Consider the following 26513-nt stretch of genomic DNA (forward strand, 5'->3'; position numbering starts at 1 on the left):
GTCTCAGGCCTCTTTCACACTACAGTATGTCCATTTCAGTGTTTTGCGGTCCGTTTTTCACGGATCCGTTGTTCCGTTTTTTTGCTTCCGTTGTGGTTCTGTTTCCGTTCCGTTTTTCCGTATGGCATATACAGTATACAGTAATTACATAGAAAAAATTGGGCTGGGCATAACATTTTCAATAGATGGTTCAGAAAAAACGGAACGGAAACGGAAGACATACGGATGCATTTCCGTATGTGTTCCGTTTTTTTTGCGGACCCATTGACTTGAATGGAGCCACGGACCGTGATTTGCGGGCAATAATAGGACATGTTCTATCTTTCAACGGAACGGAAAAACGGAAATACGGAAACGGAATGCATACGGAACACATTCAGTTTTTTTTGCGGAACCATTGAAATGAATGGTTCCGTATACGGACCGTATACGGAACGCAAAAAACGGACCGCAAAACAGAAAAAAAAAACGGTAGTGTGAAAGAGGCCTTAAGGTACAAAAGAGTGCATGACGTCACTTTTCCGCCATTTATTCATTTCTGTAGGTTTATCGACGAACAGTCCCAGATGAGGAATGACCCCAGCCTCGACTTCCTGGAGTTCAATACTACAGCCTCAGTGACACCATCATCAAGGTATAAAGGCATTGTGCATAAACACAGAGACTTTAAGAGCAGCGTGAATGTTAGAAAGACTAACCTACCATCATCTGCAGTACCCACTGGTAAACAGTACACCACCTCATCAGGAGACAAGGCCTTCAATCGTGAATGTCCCATTCATGAAAAAACCACACTCACTGAACAAATGCAGAGGATTTAGATCCAAAACCATACAGGAGCGCAAGAAAGTCCTCACCGAGCTTGGGGTATGTTTCAGGTCCTGCGCTTCACTGGAGCACATGGCTAAGGACTGTAAATCCATTATCAAGTGTGAGGAGTGTCATAGTGAAAGACATGCTTCAGCTATGCACCCAACTCCACTCACAAGGGATTCACCGGCTGTTGTCACCACCAGTCCTGCTCCAAGTCATGGCAGGGAGCCCCAGAATCACGCTAACGCAGGCACTGCTGTTTCCTGCTCGTGCTTGGACGTATGTGGGGAGGGCCAGAGTGAGAATTGTTTTGCCTGCATATGCCTAATCAAGGTCTACCCGGAGGGGCTACCAGAAAAGTATACTATCATTGACAACCAAAGCAATCGCTCCCTAGCAGGACCTACATTTTTTGAAGCTTTTGGAATAAAGGGACCATTAGAACCCTACATCTTAAACACCTGCTCGGGTCGCATAGAGACTAGCGGCAGGAGGGCACAAGGATTCATCGCTTGTTCCATCAGTGGGAATACTGAGATACCTCTACCGACGCTGATCGAATGCGATCAAATACCCAACCATAGGGATGAAATTCGTACCCCGGAAGCTGCATTTCACCAACCACACCTAAGGCACCTAGCCAACGTTATCCCACCTATGGACAACAATGCCAAGATTCTACTCCTGCTTGGCAGAGACAATCTTGGGAAGATTAGTCTTTCACACAAGCAAGGACGATGATAAAGTAGCTTTGTCAGTAGAAGACAGATAATTTATCAAGATAATGGACAATGAGTTCCTTAAAGACGAAACCAATCACTGGGTTTCTCCATTACCCTTCCGAGCTACCAGGGTGAGACTCCCGAACAATAGAGAACAAGCTTTGTCTAGATTTAACTCTCTTCAGCGTACCATGAACAGTAAGCCTGAGATGAGAGAACACATTGTTGCCTTTATCGACAAAATATTCCGCAACAACCATGCAGAACCAGCTCCATCCTTAGGGAAGAACGACGAGTGCTGGTACTTGCCTTCATTTGGAGTGTATCACCCACGGAAACCTAATCAAATTAGGGTTGTTTTCGACTCAAGCGCCAAACATCGAGGTGTATCTCTTAGGCCCCTTTCACACGAGCGAGTTTTCCGCGCGGGTGCAATGCGTGACGTGAACGCATAGCACCCGCACTGAATCCTGACCCATTCATTTCAATGGGTCTGTGTACATGAGCGTTGTTTTTCATGCATAAGTTCTGTGTTGCGTGAAAATCGCAGCATGTTCTATATTCAGCGTTTTTCACGCAGCCCTGGCCCCATAGAAGTCAATGGGGCTGCGTGAAAAACGCATTGCATCCGCAAGCAAGTGCGGGTGCGATGCGTTTTTCACTGATGGTTGCTAAGAGATGTTGTTTGTAAACCTTCAGTTTTTTATCACGCGCGTGAAAAACGCATCAAAACGCATTGCACCCGCGCGGAAAAAACTGAACAACTGAACGCAATCACAGACAAAACTGCCTGAACTTGCTTGCAAAATAGTGCGAGTTTCACTGAACGCATCCGGACCTAATCCGTCACGCTCGTGTGCAAGAGGCCTTAATGATGTACTTCTCACAGGTCCTAATCTGACGAATAACCTAGTTGGAGTGCTGATGAGGTTCAGAAAAGAGCTCGTTTCCATCACCACCGACATTGAACAGATGTTCCACTGTTTCGTAGTCAGAGAGGACCACTTGAATTTCCTCAGGTTTCTGTGGTACAAGAATAATGTACACCGACGCAGAGATGGCAGAATATCGAATGACTGTACACGTATTTGGAAACAGCCCTTCACTTGCCGTGGCAACTTACAGCCTTCGGCACACTGCATTAGAGGGAGAATACGAGTATGGTAAAGACGCCAGAGACTTTGTAGAAAAGGACTTCTACGTAGACGATGGACTCAAATCACTACCGACTGAAGAAGCGGCTACTGATCTGCTCAAAAGGACTCAAGGTATGTTGTACCAAGCTAAACTTAGACTACACAAAATTGCTTTGAACAGCCTGGCCGTTATGAGGGCCTTCAAATCAGGCGATCATGCACCAGGATTCAAGGACATTAACTTGGGACTGGACCTTGGGCCTCAGATGGGATCTCTCGGCTGACTCCTTCGGTTTTCAGATAAGTTGTGCAGACAAACCATTCACAAAACAAGGCGTCCTATCAGTGGTAAACAACCTATTTTATCCGCTGGTATTTGCAGCGCCCATCACCATACAAGGTAAATCTCTACTGAGACAGTTTTCTGAAACAGTCAAGGATTGGCTTTCCCTCCGAGAAAGAGCAAAAATGGGAAGCCTGGAAGCGATCCTTGTGTGCCTTGAATGAGATACACATCCCGAGATGCTATATTAAAACCTCACTTTCCTCTAGCATAAGGAACGAACTCCACGTGTTCTCAGACGCCTCCATCGAGGCCATCGCAGCGGTTGCCTATCTGAAAGTGACAGAACCCAACAACCAAAATCACGTTGGATTCGTCTTTGGTAAGGCTTTGGTAAAGTTAGCCTCTAAGCTCGATCATACTATTCCCAGACTGGAACTTTTTGGGACTGTGTTGGCAGTGGAGATTGTGGATTTCATACAACAAGAACTCGGTGTTGACATAGCTGAAGTCCAGTATTACACCGACAGTAAGGTCGTTTTAGGTTACATCCACTATCGGACCAAGCAATTTTATGTGTACGTTATTAACCGCATAGAGAGAATCAGGAGATCCTCTAAACCTGAACAATGGCACTATGTACCATCCGAACTTAATCCAGCAGATCACGCCACTAGGCCTATGTCTATAGTTTCCTTTACTAACTCTACTTGGCCTACAGGTCCAGATTTTCTGCTTGGAGAGGCGGACGAATGTGTACAGGAAGCTTTCAGCATCCAGGATCCGGATAATGATCCAGAAATCCGCGCTGAAGTTAGTGCATTAGTCACTGCAACAAAGCAAACCGCCAGCTTCGGTTGTCAGCGCTTTGAGCGTTTCTCCAGTTGGATGAGACTCGTCAGAACTATTGCAGGGTTAGTGCACATTGCAAGATGTTATCATAATACGCACCAAGATAAAGATTGTCATGGTTGGCATGCCTGCCATAAACCCTTCTCTGCTGAGAACATCTCTCATAGTGAGTACCTCATAATACGTCACGTCCAGCAGGAAAATTTCAACATAGAATGGAAGTGCTTGTACAACAAACAGCAGAGTCCTCTCGCCAACTTAAATCCAGTTATCGACAGTTTTGGCTTGCTGAGAGTTGGTGGTCGTTTGAATCAAGCCCACCTGGGAATTGCAGAACAAAATCCTCTCATCATTCCCAGCAAACATCATATCACCGTCTTGCTAATCCGACACTACCACGAAAGGGCCGAACACCAAGGCAGGCAAATTACTGAGGGCAAATTACGGCCTTCAGGCCTTTGGATTATAGGTATGAAAAAATGTGTAGCCCAAGTACTGCATTAGTGTGTGCACTGTCGTAAAGCAAGAGGAAAACAACTACACCAACAAATGGCCGACTTGCCTGCGGATAGACTATGTACAGAGCCGCCTTTTACCTATGTTGGCCTAGATGTCTTTGGGTCATGGATGGTGTCCGCACGCAGGACCCGCGGCGGTCACGCAAACAGTAAGCGTTGGGCTGTACTATTTACTTGCATGAGTGTGCGAGCAGTTCACAAAGAGGTGATAGAATCTATGGACACATCCAGCCTTATTAATGCCTTAAGACGGTTCTTCGCAATCAGAGGACCAGTAAAACAATTGAGTTCTGACCAGGGAAGCAACTTCATCGGAGTCTGTAGAGAACTTAACATCGACACCAAGTCCATTCAAGATCAGTTGGCGGAAAAAGGTTGCACCTGGATTTTCAACCCTCCTCATAGTTCCCACATGGGGGGCTCCTGGGAGAGAATGATCGGCATCTCACGCAACATCTTAAATTCTATGTTGATGGATGTAAACTCGTCTAGACTCACACATGAGACTCTAGTCACCCTTCTCGCTGAAGTTTCGGCCATTATCAATTCAAGACCCCTTGTGCCAATGTCTATGGATCCTGAAACACCAGCCATACTGACTCCGGCTATTCTACTTACCCAAAAAACTGAGAGTGCGCTAATACCTAGTGGAGAATTCACTCATGCTAACATCTATCAAAAACACTGGAAACGCGTACTTAGCAGATTACTTCTGGAACAGGTGGCGAAAGGAGTACCTCAGTTTTCTTCAAGGAAGAAGAAAATGGCAACACCACAAACCAAACTTGAAGGAAGGAGACCTTGTATTGATGAAATATCAACAAACCGAAAGGATTAACTGGCCTATCGGACTCATTTCAAAGGTTTTCCCTAGCAAGGATGGCAAGGTCCGAAAGGTGGAGTTGAAGATCTTCAGGAAAGGCGAGCTTAAAATGTTTAAGACCAATCAACAAACTCATCTTAATATTACCCAACGAGAACGTCCCTGCTGGGTGAACAGGACTGTATCTAGCTTCGCAGATCTTCTCCATTCCAAGTTGGAAAACAGGACTAATCTATGTTTTGCATTCTAACATGTTCTTTTTACAGGTTGTTTTATATTTTATGGACATTTGTCATAGTGAAATCCCCGAAGTGAATTTCAGACGGGGAGTGTGCTGTTTCTTTCAAATTTAATTCATGCACTGTATTAATATATCAAATTTCACTATGTTGTTACCAATGTATTGTTCTCTGCCGCCATCTGCTGGCCAGAATTCGTATGCTGCACGCCTTGCTCTTGTTAAATAAAGTTTTTCTCTGCTGGGCGTGGTTTTAGCAGCCTTGGTCCTTGTCACTTCCTGTAGCCATTTTTCAGTGCTGCATTCCTTTGTGGCTGCTCTGGATCAAATAAACCCACGTTTGATTGCATCCTCATGTCTACGTCTGGATCCATCTAACCTGAGCATCTGCCGGTCCGGTCTGCTCCACTGCTTGGATACGAAGGTAGGACAGTCACAAAGTCATTATCAGTTACACCTTCATTCGCCTTCATGTGGGGACAGAACAGTGCCAATGTTCATGGTAACCTGGAATGTTTACATCCCGGCTAGAACATCAGTGGGGATACACGGGCAATCGCATTAGCGAAGATGCACACAAACACACCACAAATGCCTCCGTGGATGTCAGGGAGGGCCAAGGGATTGCACTATGCTGTCAGTGACGACCACAATAGTCTCACTGCTCAGCACATAGATCACATGGCTGTCCCCTGGTTTCCCAGCTGACACACAAAGGGTCTGTAGTGCCACCCTCAACCTCCCCCCATCCACCCACTCTCTCACTAGTAAGTAGCTTCAGTGGGATTTAACCCTTCCTATTTGCATACAGTGTATCATGGTGTGAACTATTCATGCTAACTGGCACAGCGTTGCTATAACTAGTTTCTCCGCACTTCCATCACCACCACTGTAGAAATCATCATTACTTATCTACTTCCAAATTAACATCATGCCATTTACAGCACACTCAGGTTACACCCACTGATGTCCACCTCTTCTTTATGCAGTAAAAGCAGCCACACTCGCGGACACCCAGAATCCAATAACAGCATTGCCCACTAACAGTAGACAAAGGGCCATCTAAAAAATAGAAAAAATTCCAAATCAGTTCCATCAAAATTAGCACTGTTGTATATTCCCCATACCAGACCAGGCAGATTAGATCCCTCACGTCAAGTAAACAAACTACACATCCTATCCACACAAATCCCATCTGCATTCTGTGTTCAGGCCATCAGGCTTGAGTGTACATAGCCGGTGAATCCACATTATTTCACACTGTTTCAATATTCGCTCCCTATTACCTCCTCTTTTCAGAGGAGGGATATGGTCAATCACCCTAAATTTAAGGTCCCTCTCCCTGTGTCCAACCTCCGTAAAGTGCTTGGGCACAGGGAGATCCCTCCATTTTTGACTAATCGAATATCTATGGTAGTTCAACCTTGTTTTTACATCACAAGTGGTCTCTCCAATGTAGAGGAGGTCACAAGGGCAAGATAGTAGATAAATAACAAATGAGCTATTACATGTAAGGAAGTGTCGTATCTCAAACTGAGTTTTCAGTACTGGATGCATACATTTTTCCCCTTTTAGCATATAGCTGCAGTTCACGCAGCTCAGACACGGGTAGCATCCAAATCTTTTGTGACCTATATAGGTTTGAATAGATGTTATCTCTCCTACTACCTCCGCTCTAACCAATTTGTCGTGTAAATTACTAGATCTTCTATAAGACATGAGAGGGGGCACAGCAAATTCTTTGAGACCACCAAAATTGCTTTTTAATATAGACCAGTGTTTTTTAATAACCCCTGTAATCTGATAGCTACCTTCCGTATATGTGGAGATAAATGGTACACTATTTGTGACTTGCTTAGTAGCTACCTCAGAGCGACCGGATACCATTGCGTCCAGATGTTTCTGGACCAATTTTTTAGGGTAACCTCTGTAGATAAATTTATCAGACATTTCTGACAGTCTCAAGTCACATAGTTGCGGATCCTTCACAATTCGCTGGACACGGAGAAACTGACTCCGTGGGAGTGATTTCACCATAGAGCGCGGGTGGCAGCTTTCAAATTTCAGCAGTTTATTGCAGTCTGTCGGTTTAATGAACAAATCTGTCATCAATACCGTCCCTTGTATCTTTACCATTGGGTCTAAAAATTGAAACTGCTCGGTGGAGTGTGTAAGGGTGAACTGGATCTCAGGGTCCATTTGGTTCAGAAAATTATGGAACTCAGCCAATTCACTCTCAGTGCCATCCCAGACAACAAACACATCGTCTATGTATCTCCACTACCCCAGCACATGGCCAGCTCTGCCTCAAGGCCTGACATGAAGATGTTGGCATAAGTCGGCGCCATATTCGAACCCATTCGGGTTCCTCGCAATTGGAGAAAGTAGCCATCTTGGAAAGCAAAATAGTTGTACCTCAACACTACACCGAGCAGGTCAATGATAAACTCTTTACATTCGTCAGTGTATGGTGTGTTCCTCAAACACTTTCTGACTGCCTCCACACCGCTATCATGATTGATAGAGGTGTAGAGGCTGACCACATCAAATCATGCCAATATAGTATTCAGAGTCACCACCACTTGATCAATTTTATCAAAAAAATTGCCTGTGTCTCATATGTACGATTTGGCTGCAATAGCAAACTGACGGAGGATCCTGTCCAGGAAAATGGCTATGCTAGAAAACACTGACTCCCTCCCGGACACTATGGGCCTCCCTGGGGGGTTACTGAGGCACTTATGAATCTTAGGCTACTTTCACACCTGCGTTTTATCTGCACAGACCGATCCACACCTATAATGCAAACGCTTAGATCCGTTCAGAACGGATCCGTTTGCATTACCATGAACAAAAAAATAAATATAAAAATATTTTTTTTTGTTCAGAATAATGCAAACGGATCCGTTTTGACTTACATTGAAAGTCAATGGGGGACGGATCCGTTTGAAAATTGAACCATATTGTGTCAACTTCAAACAGATCCGTCCCCATTGACTTCCATTGTAAGTCTGGACGGATCCGCTTGCCTCCGCCTGCTGAGCGGAGCGGAGGACAAACGGTGCCAGACTGATGCATTCTGAGCGGATCCGCATCCACTCAAAATGCATTAGGGCAGTACGGATGCGTTCGGGGCCGCTTGTGAGAGCCTTCAAACGGAACTCACAAGCGAAGCCTCGAACGCTAGTGTGAAAGTAGCCTTAGGTGACACGCATATTAATGGTGTCTTAGGATGTGTCACTAATAGGCAAGTGTACAAGGGTCCATCAATCAGACCTCCCATTTTGGCTCTATCAAGCACCCTAGTGATGGTTCTAATCACATCAAACTTGGGGTCATGATTGAGACGCCTGTACACAACAACATCCCCAAGCTGTCTCTGAATCTCAGAGATATACGATTTTGTATCCATGACAACAACGGCTCCCCCCTTGTCAGCGGGTTTGACTGTGAGGGAACCATTGTTGCACAGCTCATCAAGAGCCTGTATCTCTCCTGATGTCATATTCGGATGTCTTAAACCACTCTCCTGCATAGGACCCTTCAGGTTGTTAATATCTGCCCTTACTGCGTTAATATACGTGTCAATGGCTGGACAATTCAATTGAGGAGTGAAGTCACTCTTCGCGTGTAATCCAACACCGCGAAGAGAGAGTTCACAGCTGTTAACACTTTCACTATTAGACAAATGCTTACTTTCATCTGAGAACCACACTTTAAGTTTAATGTTTCTGAAAAACCGCTGTAGGTCAACTTCAAGTTGAAACCAGTCTACACCCACTGAGGGGCAATAAGACAAGCCCTTTGATAAGAGTTCAATCTGTGTATCAGTCAATACATGGGAAGATATATTTACCACTACTGATTTCATTTCCTCACAGGCCGACTTCTTGCTGTGCGATGTTCCTTTTCTCCATCTGTGTTGTCTTTGTCCACCATGTCTGGTCCTTTTGAGTCTAAAACCGCGCCTAAAAAACAATCATCCTGCTGCTCAACTTGTGTGGATCCCGTTGCTGTAGAGGGTGCCATTTTATTTCGGGAATTGCCGACGTATTTCCTTGTGTTATTATTATTACCACCATAATTAGGTTGGCGTCTCTGGCCTCTCTGCTCATGCCAGGTGTAGACGTTGCCTCGTCTGTAATCCTCCTCATCTCGTAGCCATTTGCGCCTTTTAATCACTTCTTGCTCCTTTCTGAACTTGTCCATATATGCAGAACAACTCGTCAGGTATACCTCATAATCCTGTACTGGGAGGACATCCTTCAACTTGTTGTCCGCCTTTTCAAGCTGATCCCGTGTAACTCCCAGTTCATATTGGAGGAACTCCAAATTCAATAGTATAACATCCAAAGCATATTTATTGGAGATTTGCGTGAATTTCTGTGCAAACTTAGTATCTGCTGGAAACAAATTGGGCTTCAGCTGGGAGCGCATCCCCCTTGGGATTCTGTGAGAGTCGCCAAGTGTAACTCCATAGAGGCTAAACGTTTGCCATCAGCCTCATAGCCTTTCTTTAATTCTGTAACAGATGGAGTGGACAGAAATGTGCAGTCGCTGACCAAACCATGGAGAATCCTCTCTTCGTCCAGCCTGGTATATGAGAATACATCGGAGGGGGGGGGGGGGGGTCTGTTTCAGATAAATTCGGCATCTTCGATGTACTCAGTGCTAAGCTGCGAAGTCCTTAAATATATAATAGCAAATACCGCAGCAGCACAGTCAGACAGTGTGCACTAGGTGCAATTCCTCCTAGAGGCCGGCTTCTCCTCCACGATGTATACTTTCCAAAAAACGAGGCAGCACTTCCAGATTTCGGTGAAAGGGTGAAGGGTGAACCCAAACTTTATTCCCCAGCAACGTTTCGGCCTGCTCAATGAGGCCTTTGTCAAGCTATACAACAGTGCAAAACACAGGGTATATATACCCACAAGCCAGTGCAACACATAGTGTAATTAGTGAATTCACATGTTATCAATCACATAGTATCAGTCACATGAAATCCATCAGTGACAGAGCACTGATGATATTCCGTATTTACAGGCTTTACTGCTGGAATGTAAAGAGATACTGGTGTTGTGCAGGTTTTCAAGTTATCCTCTCCACACCATAGGGCATAAATATATGAATAGTGGTGTCCACATTGCTTCCTTTGCTGGCTGGATTCATTTTTCCATCACATTATACGCTGCTTGTTTCCATGGTTACAACCACCCTGCAATCCATCATGCTTGCACCGTATAGGATAAAGCACTAGCCTATGTGTGCTCCCATGGTCCCGGCCACCAGAAAGGTTGACGCTTTTGCCTATAGTGTGCAAGCATGACCACCACTGCTGGATTACAGGGTGGTCTGTAACCATGGAATCGAGCAGTGTATAATGTGATGGAAAAAATTAATCCAGCCAGCAAAGGAAGCAATATGGATATTAACAGTATTAGTAAGTTGCTCATATTGACTTTCTCTACATGATAAATGCCACTTACTGAAGTGAGACAACCGCTTGTGTACATAGATTGGTGGTAATGTAATTGAATGTCTCAGGACCCCTTTTTTCATGATCAGTTGGTGTTCCAGCAGTCAGACCCCAGCAATCTGATATTTATCAACTATCCTGTAGATAGGCGATAGGTCATTATGGTAGGATAACCCTTTTAAATATACTGTAGATCAGGCATGCTTGCGGCCCTCCAGCTGTTGCAAAACTACAACTCCCATCATTCTTGCACAGCCTACAGCAGGGCATGGTGGGAGTTGTAGTTTTACAACAGCTGGAGGGCCACAGGTTGAGCATCCCTGCTGTAGATTATGTGCAATCTGAGGAGGTTAAGATTTGATAAATTTCATTGCAGACATTTATGCTTAAAGGGGTTGTCTCACTTCAGTGAATGGCATTTATTATAGGAACTGCATGTGTCTAGTTTCTGACTGACTTAAGAGCAGGATATCCATATATGTGAAAGGGCTCATGCACACGACCATATGCCCTCCGAGACATATGGTCCATGAGCGGGCCATATGTCCCGGAGCGGCATACATCGTGCACACGAGAGTGCACAGCATCATAGGTTACTATCATACTGTGCGCATCGGGCCGCCCGTGGGACTATTGTCCCGCGCTCATATGATCTTATGCATGCAAGACAAAAGCCCCGCGGGCGGCCCGATGTGCACAGTATCATAGTAACCTATGATGCTGTGTGCTCCTGTGCGCACAATGTATGCCGCTCCGGGACATATGGCCCGCTCAAGGACTGTATGTCTCGGAGGGCATACGGTCGTGTGCATGAGCCCTAAGGCTACTTTCACACTTGCAGTAGAACAGCCTGCCAGATCCGTACTTATGCTAGCCCACCGTGCCGCCGGAGTTCCGCTCCGGCCCTATTTACTATAATGGGGGTGGGCCGGAGGTCTGGCCGCAGCACGGCAAACATGCCGAGAGGCGGCTGGAAAAAAACTACAGTGGACTTCTGGCAGCTTGGTGGTCTAGTGTTAGCACGGATGCGGCAGGCTGTTCCCCCGCCCGAGCATCCTACCCTGTTACTGCAAGTGTGAAAGTAGCCTAAATTCTGCCACATGTATGTTTGCATTTTGCTGTGAGTGTCTACCATCATACTTTATATTTAATATTTCTGTTATCACTGTAAGTGCTCATGAACACGACCGTTGGATGTTTTGCAGTCTGCAAGTTGCGGATCCGCAAAACATGGAAGCCGGGTGTGTGCATTCCACATTATGCGGAACAGAATAGCCGGCCTCTAATAGAACAGTCCTATCCTTGTCTGTAATGCAGACAATAATAGGACATGTTCTATCATTTTGTGTAACGGCCATGCGGACATACAGAAACGGAATGCACATGGAGTCATTTCTGTCTTTTGCAGACCCATTGAAGTGAATGGTTTCACATGCAGGCCACAAAAAAAAATAAAAAATAAGTTTGTGTGCAGGAGCCCTAAGGTGGGCCCTCTGTAAGCCAGTCCGACACTGCGTTTCACTTTGATTCACTCAACACTAATGTTATTGCATATATTTTTTGTTCCTGGACTCTCAGGATGGAAAAAGCGTAGTATACTACTCTTTTGCATCCCTGTTTTTTTAAAACTATATGTTACACCTAGGGCAAAAAGTTTATGTGAACGCACTCTGACATGTAGTAAGAACAACGTAGAAACTCAATATTTTTTGGGTTACAGTAATTTACTTACCAAATTTTCTTATTCTGGACAATTAATAGTGACAAGCACAATACAGCAGATAATGGCTTCAAGACAACTACTGTATTTCCTTCCATTTTTTAAACAGCATTGGGAAATATAGTGGAGTGCTATTGGACGACACCAGCAGATTTACCTGTAAGGGGAAACCTGTTCATCACTTCATCACTACCAGCACTTTTACCGAGTACACAGTGGTTGATGACATTGCTGTTGCTAAGATACACCTGGATGCACCGCTGGATAAGGTCTGCCTTATTGGCTGTGGATTCTCCACCGGATATGGCTCTGCTGTGAATACTGCTAAGGCAAGTGCTAGATTTAGCTTTGTCAATCTTCACTGTACAGTGGCAGGCAAAAGTTTAGGCACACCTGGTCAAAATGACTGTTTCTTTGAACAGTTAAAGGGGTTGTGCAGTGATTTATATTGATGACCTGTTCTCAGGACAGTTCATTAAAGTGTAACTGCTGTTTCATTTTTTATTCCCTAATAGTATAGTACACCCTGCTGTATAAGTGCCTTTGTGCTTTAAAATTTGATCATTTTCAGTTTTACCTGCTAATACAGTCCTGATCAAAAGTTTAAGACCACTTGAAAAATGGCAAAACATTATATTTAGCATGGCTGGATCTTAACAAGGTTCCAAGTAGAGCTTCAACATGCAACAAGAAGAAATTGGAGTGAGACTAAACATTTTTTGAGCATTCAATTTAATGAAAACAACAAATAAACTGAAACAGGCTGTTTTTCAGCTGATCAAAAGTTTAGGACCACACCTCCAAAAAAAAACTAAACCCCTCCCCAAAACAGAAATCCAACTTCCAAACATGAACTCAGTAATGAGTAGCTCCGCTGTTATTGTTTATCACTTCAAAAATTTGTTTCGGCATGCTTGATGCAAGCGTTTCCATGAGGTGAGTGGAAACATTTCTCCAAGTGGTGAAGACGGCCACACGAAGGCCATCTACTGTCTGGAACTGTTGTCCATTTTTGTAAACTTCCATTGCCATCCATCCCCAAAGGTTCTCAATTGGATTTAGATCAGGGGAAGACGCAGAATGGGCCAAAAGAGTGATGTTATTCTCCTGGAAGAAGTCCCTTGTCCTGCGGGCATTGTGTACTGTAGCGTTGTCCTGTTGAAAAACCCAGTCGTTACCACACAGACGAGGGCCCTCAGTCATGAGGAATGCTCTCTGCAACATCTGGACATAGCCAGCAGCCGTTTGACGCCCCTGCACTTCCTGAAGCTCCATTGTTCCATTGAAAGAAAAAGCAACCCAGACCATTAGGGCACCCCCTCCACTGTGGCGCATAGAAAACATCTCAGGTGGGATATGCTTGTCATGCCAGTAACGTTGGAAACTATCAGGACCATCAAGGTTAAATTTTTCTCATCAGAGAATAAAACTTTCTTCCACCTTTGAATGTCCCATGTTTGGTGCTCTCTTGCAAAGTCCAAACGAGCAGTTCTGTGGCGTTCAAGGAGACGAGGTCTTTGAAGACTTTTTTTTTTTGTTTTTGAAGCCATTCAGTCTCAGATGCCGTCTGATGGTTATGGGGCTGCATCTTTGCACAGATTTGGCCTTTTAAAGGCATGTGGTCCTAAAATTTTGATCAGCTGAAAAACAGCCTGTTTCAGTTTATTCGTTGTTTTTATTAAATTGAATGCTCAAAAAATGTTTAGTCTCACTCCCATTTCTGCTTGTTGCATGTTGAAGCTCTACTTGGAACCTTGTTACGATCCAGCCATGCTGAATAGGATTTTTTGCCATTTTTCAAGTGGTCTTAAACTTTTGATCAGGACTGTAACTCCCATAAATGCATGCTACTTTCCTATTCAGCAGCTCTCATCTCACAGCGTTCCCATGTGCAGTCCGTCTTCTTAGTCAGTATTATAGCAAGAGACGGATGAGCTCTGGGAGGAGGAGATCAGCCCTGTCAGCCTGGAGCTGGGCTGAGGCAGAAAGTGGAGGGGGGAGGGCTGCTCTAGATGGTGATATTTTCTCAATAGTAGCAGTTAGAAATATGCAACTGTTCTTGTTTGAAAGTCGAGGCTTTCATACAAGACCAGAATGACAGCTCTAGCCCAAGCAACAGAGGAGAAATCACTGTTAGAAATAGAGTCTGGAATAATTGCCGGTAAAATCTGCTTTTACTTTCACTTTCAGCTTCATTCACAGCATCCTGATTTCTATCATTGATATATTCCCCTTTACTGAACAGATTTATGTCATTCTGGACTAAAATCTTGGAATGTCAGCTTTCAGAAAATACAAAGCCCATATTTCTATCTGGTACAAAACCAGAGATATAAGCAGCCAAGATAGCCCCCCGCCCCCTGTTAGTCTGGAAGAGAATGAGCGACAGTTGACTATTAAGAAGTTAAAAGAAATGCTTACTGATTTAATGTAATTGCAGGGCTTGTCTCTGATTAGCTGTATGAGGATACACACTGCTCTGGGTACTGTGGGAAGTTATCTGCATTCTGATTGGTCCTGCTAGTTCATGTGAGGAGAGCAAGGGCTTATGGGAAGTGAGGGAAATATAGGATGGCCTCAAGGAAGGGCAAAGATCAACACAGGAAGAGCAGCAGAGGCCATCTTAGGAAGTTGCTGAAATAGAGTCACAGAGAAATATAGTTGCTAAGGGATGAATACAGACATCAGAAAGCTAAAATTAGCTGTAAAATGCAGCTTCACGAATATCTTCCCTTCAGCATCACATATGTTAGGAATTTCATTTTTGGTAGTGAAATAGCAGTTACACTTTAATATCTGGTTGGTAGGGGACTGACACCAGGTACTCCCGCCTTATCAGCTATTTGAAGATCTGGCTGCCCTCCATGTCAGCACTGCCTCCTGTTTATTACACTACCTGTCGTCTTGGAAGTGCAGTGTAATTACAAGTACTCCCTCCATTCACTTGAATGGAAAAAGTGCTTGTAATTACACTACGACGCCCCTTAGGAGACAACATGTAATGTAAAGACTAGGAAGTTGCACTCACATGGAGTGCTGCCTCCTTGTCAAACAACCGATTGGTGAGGTGTCGGAAGTCGGACCCCCACCGATTAGATATTGATGACTTATCCTAATCACTGCACAACCCCTTTAAGCAAGTTGAAGATGAAATGATCTCCAAAAGGCGTGAATTTAAAGATGAAACTTACTTCTTAACATTTTAAGCAATATCAGTTAATTATTTTGGTTTTCTACAATTTATAGTAAAAAAAGGAAAGTGAGCCTTGCAAAAGTATGGGAACTCAAGAAGATTTGTGCACTCAGATAACTTTGATCAAGGTCTCAAACCTTGTATTACACTGCCCGATTTTTCACATATGTTCACTAATGAGTTGTAGTCATCTCGTTGTGTAATACTGCCGCAGATTGCCGGATGCACAAGTAAATGCTCAATCATCAGGCAATCCAAATCTTTTGACGTTAAATGATTGTCTTTTGCAGGCGGCAGATCGCGGTGTCTAATAACGATCTGCCGCCAGCAAACCACTATATGCAGTACGCAGCCCTGCAGGGTGAGCGATGGTGAGGTCACAGGGGTAGTTACTAACCGAGGGTGGTTTTGGTACTCACAGTTTTATATACCCTGGGCAGGCGTACAGCAGTGATGGAGAGGCTTGCACATGGATCCTCTGGGGCACTCTCTATGTATAGGGACCAGGCCAGGTGGTAGGTGAGGTGCCCTGGGTGTTGCAGGTTTAATGTGCAGGTGGCAAGATTCCTTTAAGTTCGTGACGCCAGTGCCAGTAATGGTGGCACACCGATTTAATGTAGTAATAATTGAGGAACACAAGTTGCAGTGAACCAAAACTTACTTTTACTGAATAGTTTAACTATTTACAGTCTTTAGTCAGTTCCACATGTAAAAGATTGTAACAGGCAGGCTTTATATAAACGGCAGGCAAAGTCCTTGCAAGATACTCAGAGGGAATAATACTTACAGATCAGGCAGTACTTTCCTCAGTTTCTGTCTGGCTTTCTCCAAGGCCCCGTATGCGCTATTGCTGGCTTTATCTTTGGGTAGGGAAACCTTCCTCTGGTATATGTCTCCTTGCTGTAAAATATCCTACTGCCCTTCAGCTCTCTGTTTGGCTGGAATAAACTTGGGTCTAGACTGTACTTTTATAGGAACTTGGTTTCTCAGGAGGCAGCTTATTCCCCTGGATGCAAACTAGGAGCCTGGGCTATCTAGCTGCATGTTGGAACTGAACTTCAGATCCTCTCTAGCTAAAGTGCTATCTTCACTCCCCTTCTGGACTGACTGACCATTTCCTGTCCTGAACCTGACAATATATACTAGGGGTTCCCTAGCTCCATCTACTGTCTAGGAGGAGGAACTACCCCTAACAGGCCTGGTACAGGAGATAACAGGAAAAATACACATAAAAACATCATATAAAATACCATGACCCTGTTCTACAAAAGGTGGGGAACAACGTGGCCAAATTGACCCTTGTGTAGTGCCCACATTTACCTAGTGGTACACTACATATACAGCATGGGCACAAGCGATGGCATAGCGATCGCTCCTAACCATGCTGTGAAGAGAGGAGATCGCTGCATGTAATAACAGCGGTCTCTTCCAATAGCAAGAAGCCGATTGCCAGGAGGAAAGCCTTCCCTTCGACAATCGTCTGCCACATCGGGTTGTGTAATGCCGCCTTCAGACCTTAAATAGCCTGCTAGGGTTAAGGTTTGTTCAAAATCATCATTAGGAAAGGCCAGGTGATACAATTTTCTAAGCTTTTGAAATACCCAGACTGTAACTTTGTTCCAAATACAGCAGCCCTGGGTTCTTCTAAGTAGCTGCCTAACACTCTGAGAATGGTTGAGGCCCACAAAGCAGAAGAAGGCTATAAGAAGATAGCAAATCGTTTTCAGGTTGCCATTTTATCAGTTTGAAATTTAATTAAGAAATGGCAGTTAACAGAAATAGTGGAGGTCAAGAAAAGATCTGGAAGACCAAGAAAAATTTCAGAGACAGCTACTCGTAGGGTTGCTAGAAAGGCACGAATTTCAGAAAATTCTGGAAGCAAAAACAGCACAGATTATAAAAAAGCTGAAGTTGAAAAGACAATGGCTAAGGAAGAAGATATTTGTCAAAGGGTGTGCTAATAGGTACTAAAAATTAAGGGTGCCTTCGGGCCCTTTTCCTTTTTTGTTATTTAGAAAATGTAAAAGATGAAAATAAAAAAACAATGTTTTTGCTTAAAATATAAAGAGAATGTGTCATGTTTTGCTTTATGCCTTTTGGAGATAATTAAATCTGTAACTTGCTTAACTGTTTACAGTAACAGTAATTTTGACCAGGGATGCCCAAACGTTTGCATGCCACTGTAGCTAAAGGTGCTAGAGCTAATAAAAAAATTGTTGGCAATGTAGTCATGGGGACTTTAACCACCTCCCGACCGCCGTACGCGTATATGCGTCTGGGAGGTGGTTGTTTTACTCCTCCTGGACGCATATACGCGTCCTCTCGCGAGACGCGAGATTTCCTGTGAACACGCGCGCACAGGCGCGCGCGCTCACAGGAACAGAAGGTAAGCGAGTGGATCTCCAGCCTGCCAGCGGCGATCGCTCGATGGCAGGCTGGAGATCCGAATTTTTTAACCCCTAACAGGTATATTAGACGCTGTTTTCATAACAGCGTCTAATATACCTCCTACCTGGTCCTCTGGTGGTCCCTTTTGTTAGGATCGACCACCAGAGGACTCAGGTAGGTCAGTACAGTCCCACCAAACACTACACTACACTACACTACACCCCCCCCCCGGTCACTTATTAACCCCTTATAAACCCCTGATCACCCCATATAAACTCCCTGATCACCCCCCTGTCATTGATCACCGCCCTGTCATTGATCACCCCCCTGTCAGGCTCCGTTCAGACGTCCGCATGATTTTTACGGATCCGATCCATGTATCCATGGATCTGTAAAAATCATGCGGAAGTCTGAATGGAGCCTTACAGGGGGGTGATCAATGACAGGCGGGTGATCACCCATATACACTCCCTGATCACCCCCTGTCATTGATCACCGCCCTGTCAGGCTCCATTCAGACGTCCGCATGATTTTTACGGATCCGATCCATGTATCCATGGATCCGTAAAAATCATGCGGACGTCTGAATGGAGCCTTACAGGGGGGTGATCAATGACAGGCGGGTGATCACCCATATACACTCCCTGATCACCCCCTGTCATTGATCACCGCCCTGTCAGGCTCCATTCAGACGTCCGCATGATTTTTACGGATCCGATCCATGTATCCATGGATCCGTAAAAATCATGCGGACGTCTGAATGGAGCCTTACAGGGGGGTGATAAATGACAGGCGGGTGATCACCCATATACACTCCCTGATCACCCCCTGTCATTGATCACCCCCCTGTCATTGATCACCCCCCTGTCAGGCTCCATTCAGACGTCCGCATGATTTTTACGGATCCGATCCATGTATCCATGTATCCGTAAAAATCATGCGGACGTCTGAATGGAGCCTTACAGGGGGGGTGATCAGTGACAGGGGGGTGATCACCCTGATTACCCTGATCACCCCCTGTCATTGATAACCCCCCTGTAAGGCTCCATTCAGACGTCCGCATGTGTTCTGTGGATCCGATCCATGTATCCATGGATCCGTAAAAAATCATGCGGATGTCTGAATGGAGCCTTACAGGGGGGGTGATCAGTGACAGGGGGGTGATCACCCTGATTACCCTGATCACCCCCTGTCATTGATAACCCCCCTGTAAGGCTCCATTCAGACGTCCGCATGCGTTCTGTGGATCCGATCCATGTATCCATGGATCCGTAAAAAATCATGCGGATGTCTGAATGGAGCCTTACAGGGGGGGTGATCAGTGACAGGGGGGTGATCACCCTGATTACCCTGATCACCCCCTGTCATTGATAACCCCCCTGTAAGGCTCCATTCAGACGTCCGCATGCGTTCTGTGGATCCGATCCATGTATCCATGGATCCGTAAAAAATCATGCGGATGTCTGAATGGAGCCTTACAGGGGGGGTGATCAGTGACAGGGGGGTGATTACCCTGATCACCCTGATCACCCCCTGTCATTGATAACCCCCCTGTAAGGCTCCATTCAGACGTCCGCATGCGTATTGTGGATCCGATCCATGTATCCATGGATCCGTAAAAAATCATGCGGATGTCTGAATGGAGCCTTACAGGGGGGTGATCACCCTGATTACCCTGATCACCCCCTGTCATTGATAACCCCCCTGTAAGGCTCCATTCAGACGTCCGCATGCGTTCTGTGGATCTGATCCATGTATCCATGGATCCATAAAAATCATGCGGACTTGTGAATGGAGCCTTACAGGGGGGGTGATCAGTGACAGGGGGGTGATCACCCTGATTACCCTGATCACCCCCTGTCATTGATAACCCCCCTGTAAGGCTCCATTCAGACGTCCGCATGCGTTCTGTGGATCCGATCCATGTATCCATGGATCCGTAAAAATCATGCGGACGTCTGAATGAAGCCTTACCAGGGGGGTGATCAATGACAGGGGGGTGATCCGGGAGTCTATATGGGTGATTACCCCCCTGTCATTGATCACCCCCCTGTCATTGATCACCCCCCCCTGGTAAGGCTCCATTCAGCCATTTTTTTTGGCACAAGTTAGCGGACATTTTTTGTTTGTTTTTGTTTTTGTTTTTTCTTACAAAGTCTCATATTCTACTAACTTGTGTCAAAAAATAAAATCTCACATGGACGCACCATACCCCTCACGGAATCCAAATGCGTAAACATTTTTAGACATTTATATTCCAGACTTCTTCTCACGCTTTCGGGCCCCTAAAAAGCCAGGGCAGTATAAATACCCCACATGTGACCCCATTTCGGAAAGAAGACACCCCAAGGTATTCCGTGAGGGGCATATTGAGTCCATGAAAGATTGAAATTTTTGTCCTAAGTTAGCGGAAAGTGAGACTTTGTGAGAAAAAAAACAAAAAAAATCAATATCCGCTAACTTATGCAAAAAAAATAAAAAATTCTAGGAACTCGCCATGCCCCTCATTGAATACCTTGGGGTGTCTTCTTTCCAAAGTGGGGTCACATGTGGGGTATTTATACTGCCCTGGCTTTTTAGGGGCCCGAAAGTGTGAGAAGAAGTCTGGGATCCAAATGTCTAAAAATGCCCTCCTAAAAGGAATTTGGGCCCCTTTGCGCATCTAGGCTGCAAAAAAGTGTCACACATGTGGTATCGCCGTACTCAGGAGAAGTTGGGCAATGTGTTTTGGGGGGTCATTTTACATATACCCATGCTGGGTGAGAAAAATATCTTGGTCAAATGCCAACTTTGTATATAAAAATGGGAAAAGTTGTCTTTTGCCAAGATATTTCTCTCACCCAGCATGGGTATATGTAAAATGACCCCCCAAAACACATTGCCCAACTTCTCCTGAGTACGGCGATACTAGATGTGTGACACTTTTTTGCAGCCAAGGTGGGCAAAGGGGCACCTTTCGGATTTCGCAGGCCATTTTTTACACATTTTGATTTCAAGGTACTTCTTACACATTTGGGCCCCTAAATTGCCAGGGCAGTATAACTACGCCACAAGTGACCCCATTTTGGAAAGAAGACACCCCAAGGTATTCCGTGGGGGGCACGGAGATGTTCCTAGAATTTTTTATTTTTTGTCACAATTTAGCGGAAAATGATGATTTTTCTTTTTTTTTCTTTTTTCCTTACAAAGTTTCATATTCCACTAACTTGCGACAAAAAATAAAAAATTCTAGGAACTCGCCATGCCCCTCACGGAATACCTTGGGGTGTCTTCTTTCCAAAATGGGGTCACTTGTGGGGTAGTTATACTGCCCTGGCAATTTAGGGGCCCAAATGTGTGAGAAGAACTTTGCAATCAAAATGTGTAAAAAATGCCCTGCAAAATCCGAAAGGTGCACTTTGGAATATGTGCCCCTTTGCCCACCTTGGCAGCAAAAAAGTGTGACACACCTGGTATCGCCGTACTCAGGAGAAGTTGGGCAATGTGTTTTGGGGTGTCATTTTACATATACCCATGCTGGGTGAGAAAAATATCTTGGTCAAATGCCAATTTTGTATAAAAAAATTGGAAAAGTTGTCTTTTGCCAAGATATTTCTCTCACCCAGCATGGGTATATGTAAAATGACAGCCCAAAACACATTCCCCAACTTCTCCTGAGTACGGCGATACCAGATGTGTGACGCTTTTTTGATGCCAAGGTGGGCAAAGGGGCACATATTCCAAAGTGCACCTTTCGGATTTTGCAGGGCATTTTTTACAGATTTTGATTGCAAAGTTCTTCTCACACATTTGGGCCCCTAAATTGCCAGGGCAGTATAACTACGCCACAAGTGACCCCATTTTGGAAAGAAGACACCCCAAGGTATTCCGTGAGGGGCATGGCGAGTTCCTAGAATTTTTTATTTTTTGTCGCAAGTTAGTGGAATATGAGACTTTGTAAGGAAAAAAGAGAAAAAAAAAAAATCATCATTTTCCGCTAACTTGTGACAAAAAATAAAAAGTTCTATGAACTCACTATGCCCATCAGCGAATACCTTAGGGTGTCTACTTTCCGAAATGGGGTCATTTGTGGGGGTTTTCTACTGTCTGGGCATTGTAGAACCTCAGGAAACATGACAGGTGCTCAGAAAATCAGAGCCGTTTCAAAAAGCGGAAATTCACATTTTTGTACCATAGTTTGTAAATGCTATAACTTTTTTTTTTGCCCAAACATTTTTTTTTTATCAAAGACATGTAGAACTATAAATTTAGCGAAAAATTTATATATGGATGTCGTTTTTTTTGCAAAATTTCACAGCTGAAAGTGAAAAATGTCATTTGTTTGCAAAAAAATCGTTACATTTTGATTAATAACAAAAAAAGTAAAAATGTCAGCAGCAATAAAATACCACCAAATGAAAGCTCTATTAGTGAGAAGAAAAGGAGGTAAAATTCATTTGGGTGGTAAGTTGCATGACCGAGCGATAAACGGTGAAAGTAGTGTAGTGCAGAAGTGTAAAAAGTGGCCTGGTCATGAAGGGGGTTTCACCTAGCGGGGCTGAAGTGGTTAAACATAAAATAAGTGGCGCTCACCTCCATTGATCCAATATTTTTATAGCAGAGAATTACTAGCTGCCTTTATGTGATGTCCCTATTCATTGCATACCCTAACATTCATTGATACCGAAAGGTCACCGAAAATTCTAAGATATGGCAATCACAATGTCATGACTGGTGAAAAACAAAGTCTTGTGTATTAATTATTGCCTATATAGAAACATAGAAACACATAGAATGTGTCGGCAGATAAGAACCATTTGGCCCATCTAGTCCGCCCAATATACTGAATACTATGAATAGCCCTTGGGCCTATCTTATATGAAGGATGGCCTTATGCATGCTTAAACTCCTTCACTGTATTTGGAGCTACCACTTCTGCAGGAAATCTATTCCATGCATCCACTACTCTCTCTGTAAAGTAATACTTCCTGGTATTACTTTTAAACCATTACCCCTCTAATTTAAAATTATGTCCTCTTTAGCAGTTTTTCTTCTTTTAAATATTATCTCCTCTTTTAACTTGTTGATTCCCTTTATGTATTTAAAAGTTTATATCATATCCCCTCTGTCTCATCTTTCTTCCAAGCTATATATGTTAAGGTCCTTTAATCTTTCCTGGTAAGTTTTATCCTGCAATCCATGTACTAGTTTAGTATATCTTCTCTGAACGCTCTCTAAAGTATCAATATCCTTCTAGAGATATGGTCTCCAGTACTGAGCACAATACTCCAAATGAGGTCTCACTAGTGCTCTGTAGAGCTGCATGAGCACCTCCCTCTTTCTACTGGTAATGCCTCTCCCTATACACCCAAGCATTCTGCTAGCATTTCCTGCTGCTCTATGACATTGTCTGCCTACCTTTAAGTCTTCTGAAATAAATCCCTTTCCTCAGATACTGAGGTTAGGACTGTATCCTGATTTTATATTCTGTTCTTTGGTTTTTATGCCCCAGGTGCATTATCTTGCACTTATCAACATTAAATTTTAGTTGCCAGATTTTTGACCATTCCTCTAGTTTTCCTAAATCCTTTTCCATTTGGTATATCCCTCCAGGAACATCAACCCTGTTACAAATCTTTGTGTCATCAGCAAAAAGACACACCTTACCATCAAGGCCTTCTGCAATTTCGCTGATAAAGCTATTAAACAATATGGGTCCCAGAACAGATCCCTGAGGTACCCCACTGGTAACAAGACCATGGTCTGAATATACTCCATTGACTACAACCTTCTGTTGTCTGTCGCTCAGCCACTGCCTAATCCATTCAACAATATGGAAGTCCAAGCCCAAAGACTCTAAATTATTGATTAGTCTATGTGGGACAGTATCAAAAGCCCTACTAAAGTCTAGATAAGCGATGTCTAATGCACCTTCGCCATCTATTATTTTAGTCACCCAATCAAAAAAATCTATAAGATTAGTTTGACATGATCTCCCTGAAGTAAACCCATGCTGTTTTTCATCTTTCAATCCATGGAATTTTAGTGCCACTTTTAAGTGGTTCCATTTCTCCTGGACTCCATTGAAACTGCTACAATCTGATGGGGACTCGTATACCACTAATCTAATTTTAGAATATTCCGTTTTTCGAAAATCTAAAACTTTTGTTTTTGTGTGGTGTGACTCAGTCACTGTACTTATAGTAAACCACACTGACTGGTGATCACTAGATCCTAAGCTTTCCCCTACAGTAATATCAGATACCAAATTATCATTTGTGAATACTAAATCTAAAATGGCCTCCTTCCGGTCGGCTCCTCAACTACTTTCTGTAGAGATAATCCCAGTAGGGAATTTAGAATATCTGTACTCCTGGCAGAACTAGCTCTTTTGGTTTTCCAGTTTACATCAGGAGGATTAAAGTCTCCCATAATGATAACTTCCCCTTTCAATGTCATTTTAGCTATTTCCTCAACGTAGTAGATCATCTAATTCTTTAACTTGGCTAGGTGGTCTATATATCACATCTACACGAGTTACCTTATGATTATCAAGCTGCAAGGTAACCCAATCTGACTCTAAATTGGTATTGCTAACTTGTATTCAATTAGATATAGTGTGTTCTTGGGGATTATGAAGCAGTTTTCTGAGACAGCTAAAAGTGAAGAGAAATAGAAGAAGGTAATGTATAGAATTCTCTCCTTATACCAATAGTTGTAGCAGTGATTCTACTGTTTATTTATTGCAGGTTAAACCCGTCTCTACCTGTGCAGTATTTGGCCTGGGAGGAGTGGGTTTGTCAGTGATTATTGGATGTAAAGTAGCTGGTGCTTCCAGGATTATCGCAGTTGATTTAAACAGTGACAAATTTGCAAAAGCTAAAGAGTTTGGAGCCACTGATTTTATCAACCCTAAAGACTATGACCGTCCTATCGATGAAGTGCTGACAGAGATGACAGAGGATGGAGTGGACTATGCCTTTGAGTTCATTGGAAACACTGGAGTCATGGTACGTTGATGACAAAAACATTTAGAAATAATTGCATAATTATAAAATATTACAGTACATTTCAGCCATCTTTCTCGAAAAATGTGGGTCTTGAACCAATATTGTCTGCACTGTAACCATATTGTCATATTTCTCAATGATGATCTGCATTTTATTGTGTCTTTCCATTAGACATCTGCTCTCAAATCCACTCACTTTCGCTATGGAAAAACTGTGATTGTAGGTGCTGCTCCTTCCACCGCTACCATGACATTTGATCCAATGCTAATTCTAACTGGACGTGTTGTGACTGGAGCTTGTTTCGGAGGTATAATATTCAGTTCTGGAGAACATGTACTATATAACCTGTGTTTAAAGACTTTTAAAGATATTTATTTGTACTGTATTATGCAGCAGATCTTCAATCTATGGTGGCCATAGTGTGGTGTAACAGCATGTGTCACTCTGATTGCCAATTCAGTGGGCAACAGTGAAGCAGGCCACTAAATCATTCAAATTATTGGGGTACACACCTGTAAGTTGGCACAAATAACTGAAATTGACCAAATATTTAAAGCATAAGAGCAGATTTTTCACAGATATCTGCTTTCAGTTTGCACCTGCCATGAACTTTGTGTTACAAAAGTTACCAGCAATTTGCAGGAAATTGTCTAAATCTGCATTTTCAGCTATCTGAAATCTCTGGTGTATTATAAAATGAACCTTAAACTACCAATATATAAGTAAGCTATCCCACCTTTTTACATTTATTGTACAGATTAGAGATGAGCGAATATTAAAAAAATTAGATTCGGCTGGTTCGAATTTTCTCAAAACATTTGGTTCGATCCGAATCTATTTGCGGCGAATCACGTTAAAAACTGCTATTTCCTGGCTGCAGAGAGCCTTTATAGCAGTATAAAACACTGTGCCATGCAGTAACACGCATATGGATTCTGCTGTAGTAGTGAAATAATACTGTGAGTCAGTATGACATGCAGATGACAGGCGTCGCTCTTAGAATCACTGCAAACTTCACTTATTAGGGCAGTCACGGGGCCAAAACTGACCAAATAACTCAAGTATGAACTCAGCCTCACAGGTCGATGTTAGCGTCAAGAAGAAGCGCACTCCTTTTATACCGTCATCAGCTGATTCCACATAGATGTCTACAGAACCTGTTCAATTAAACGCTTATACAAGTAGAATCCCCCGACAGAGTGGAGTGGGTGTCATCAGTAAGTTTGTGTTGACGTCACTGATTATTTTGCCCTTCCTCTGATCCATCAGAGCAATAACCTCAAAAAACGGATCCTGTCTGTTGAGCATTCGCTTTCACTCGGTCAGCATTTAGTCAGTAATCCATCAGTATTGCTAATGCCC

At 43.7% G+C, this 26513-nt stretch overlaps 1 protein-coding gene across 2 annotated transcripts in view; it reads left to right on the top strand.

Annotated features, from left to right (window-relative positions):
- LOC122924622 (alcohol dehydrogenase 1-like) overlaps positions 1 to 26513 on the top strand; it is a 75262-nt gene that overhangs the window by 25356 nt on the left and 23393 nt on the right. Inside the window, exons 5-7 of one of the 2 annotated variants that reach the window (XM_044275912.1) lie at positions 12691 to 12910; positions 24891 to 25151; positions 25323 to 25458. In XM_044275912.1, the coding sequence (XP_044131847.1) occupies positions 12691 to 12910; positions 24891 to 25151; positions 25323 to 25458 (617 nt within the window). The remainder of the gene's footprint in view (positions 1 to 12690; positions 12911 to 24890; positions 25152 to 25322; positions 25459 to 26513) is intronic. The other variant, XM_044275903.1, reaches the window with a different exon arrangement.

This window comes from Bufo gargarizans, chromosome 1 (genome assembly GCF_014858855.1).
Source record: "Bufo gargarizans isolate SCDJY-AF-19 chromosome 1, ASM1485885v1, whole genome shotgun sequence".
Classification (NCBI taxonomy): Eukaryota; Metazoa; Chordata; class Amphibia; order Anura; family Bufonidae; genus Bufo; species Bufo gargarizans.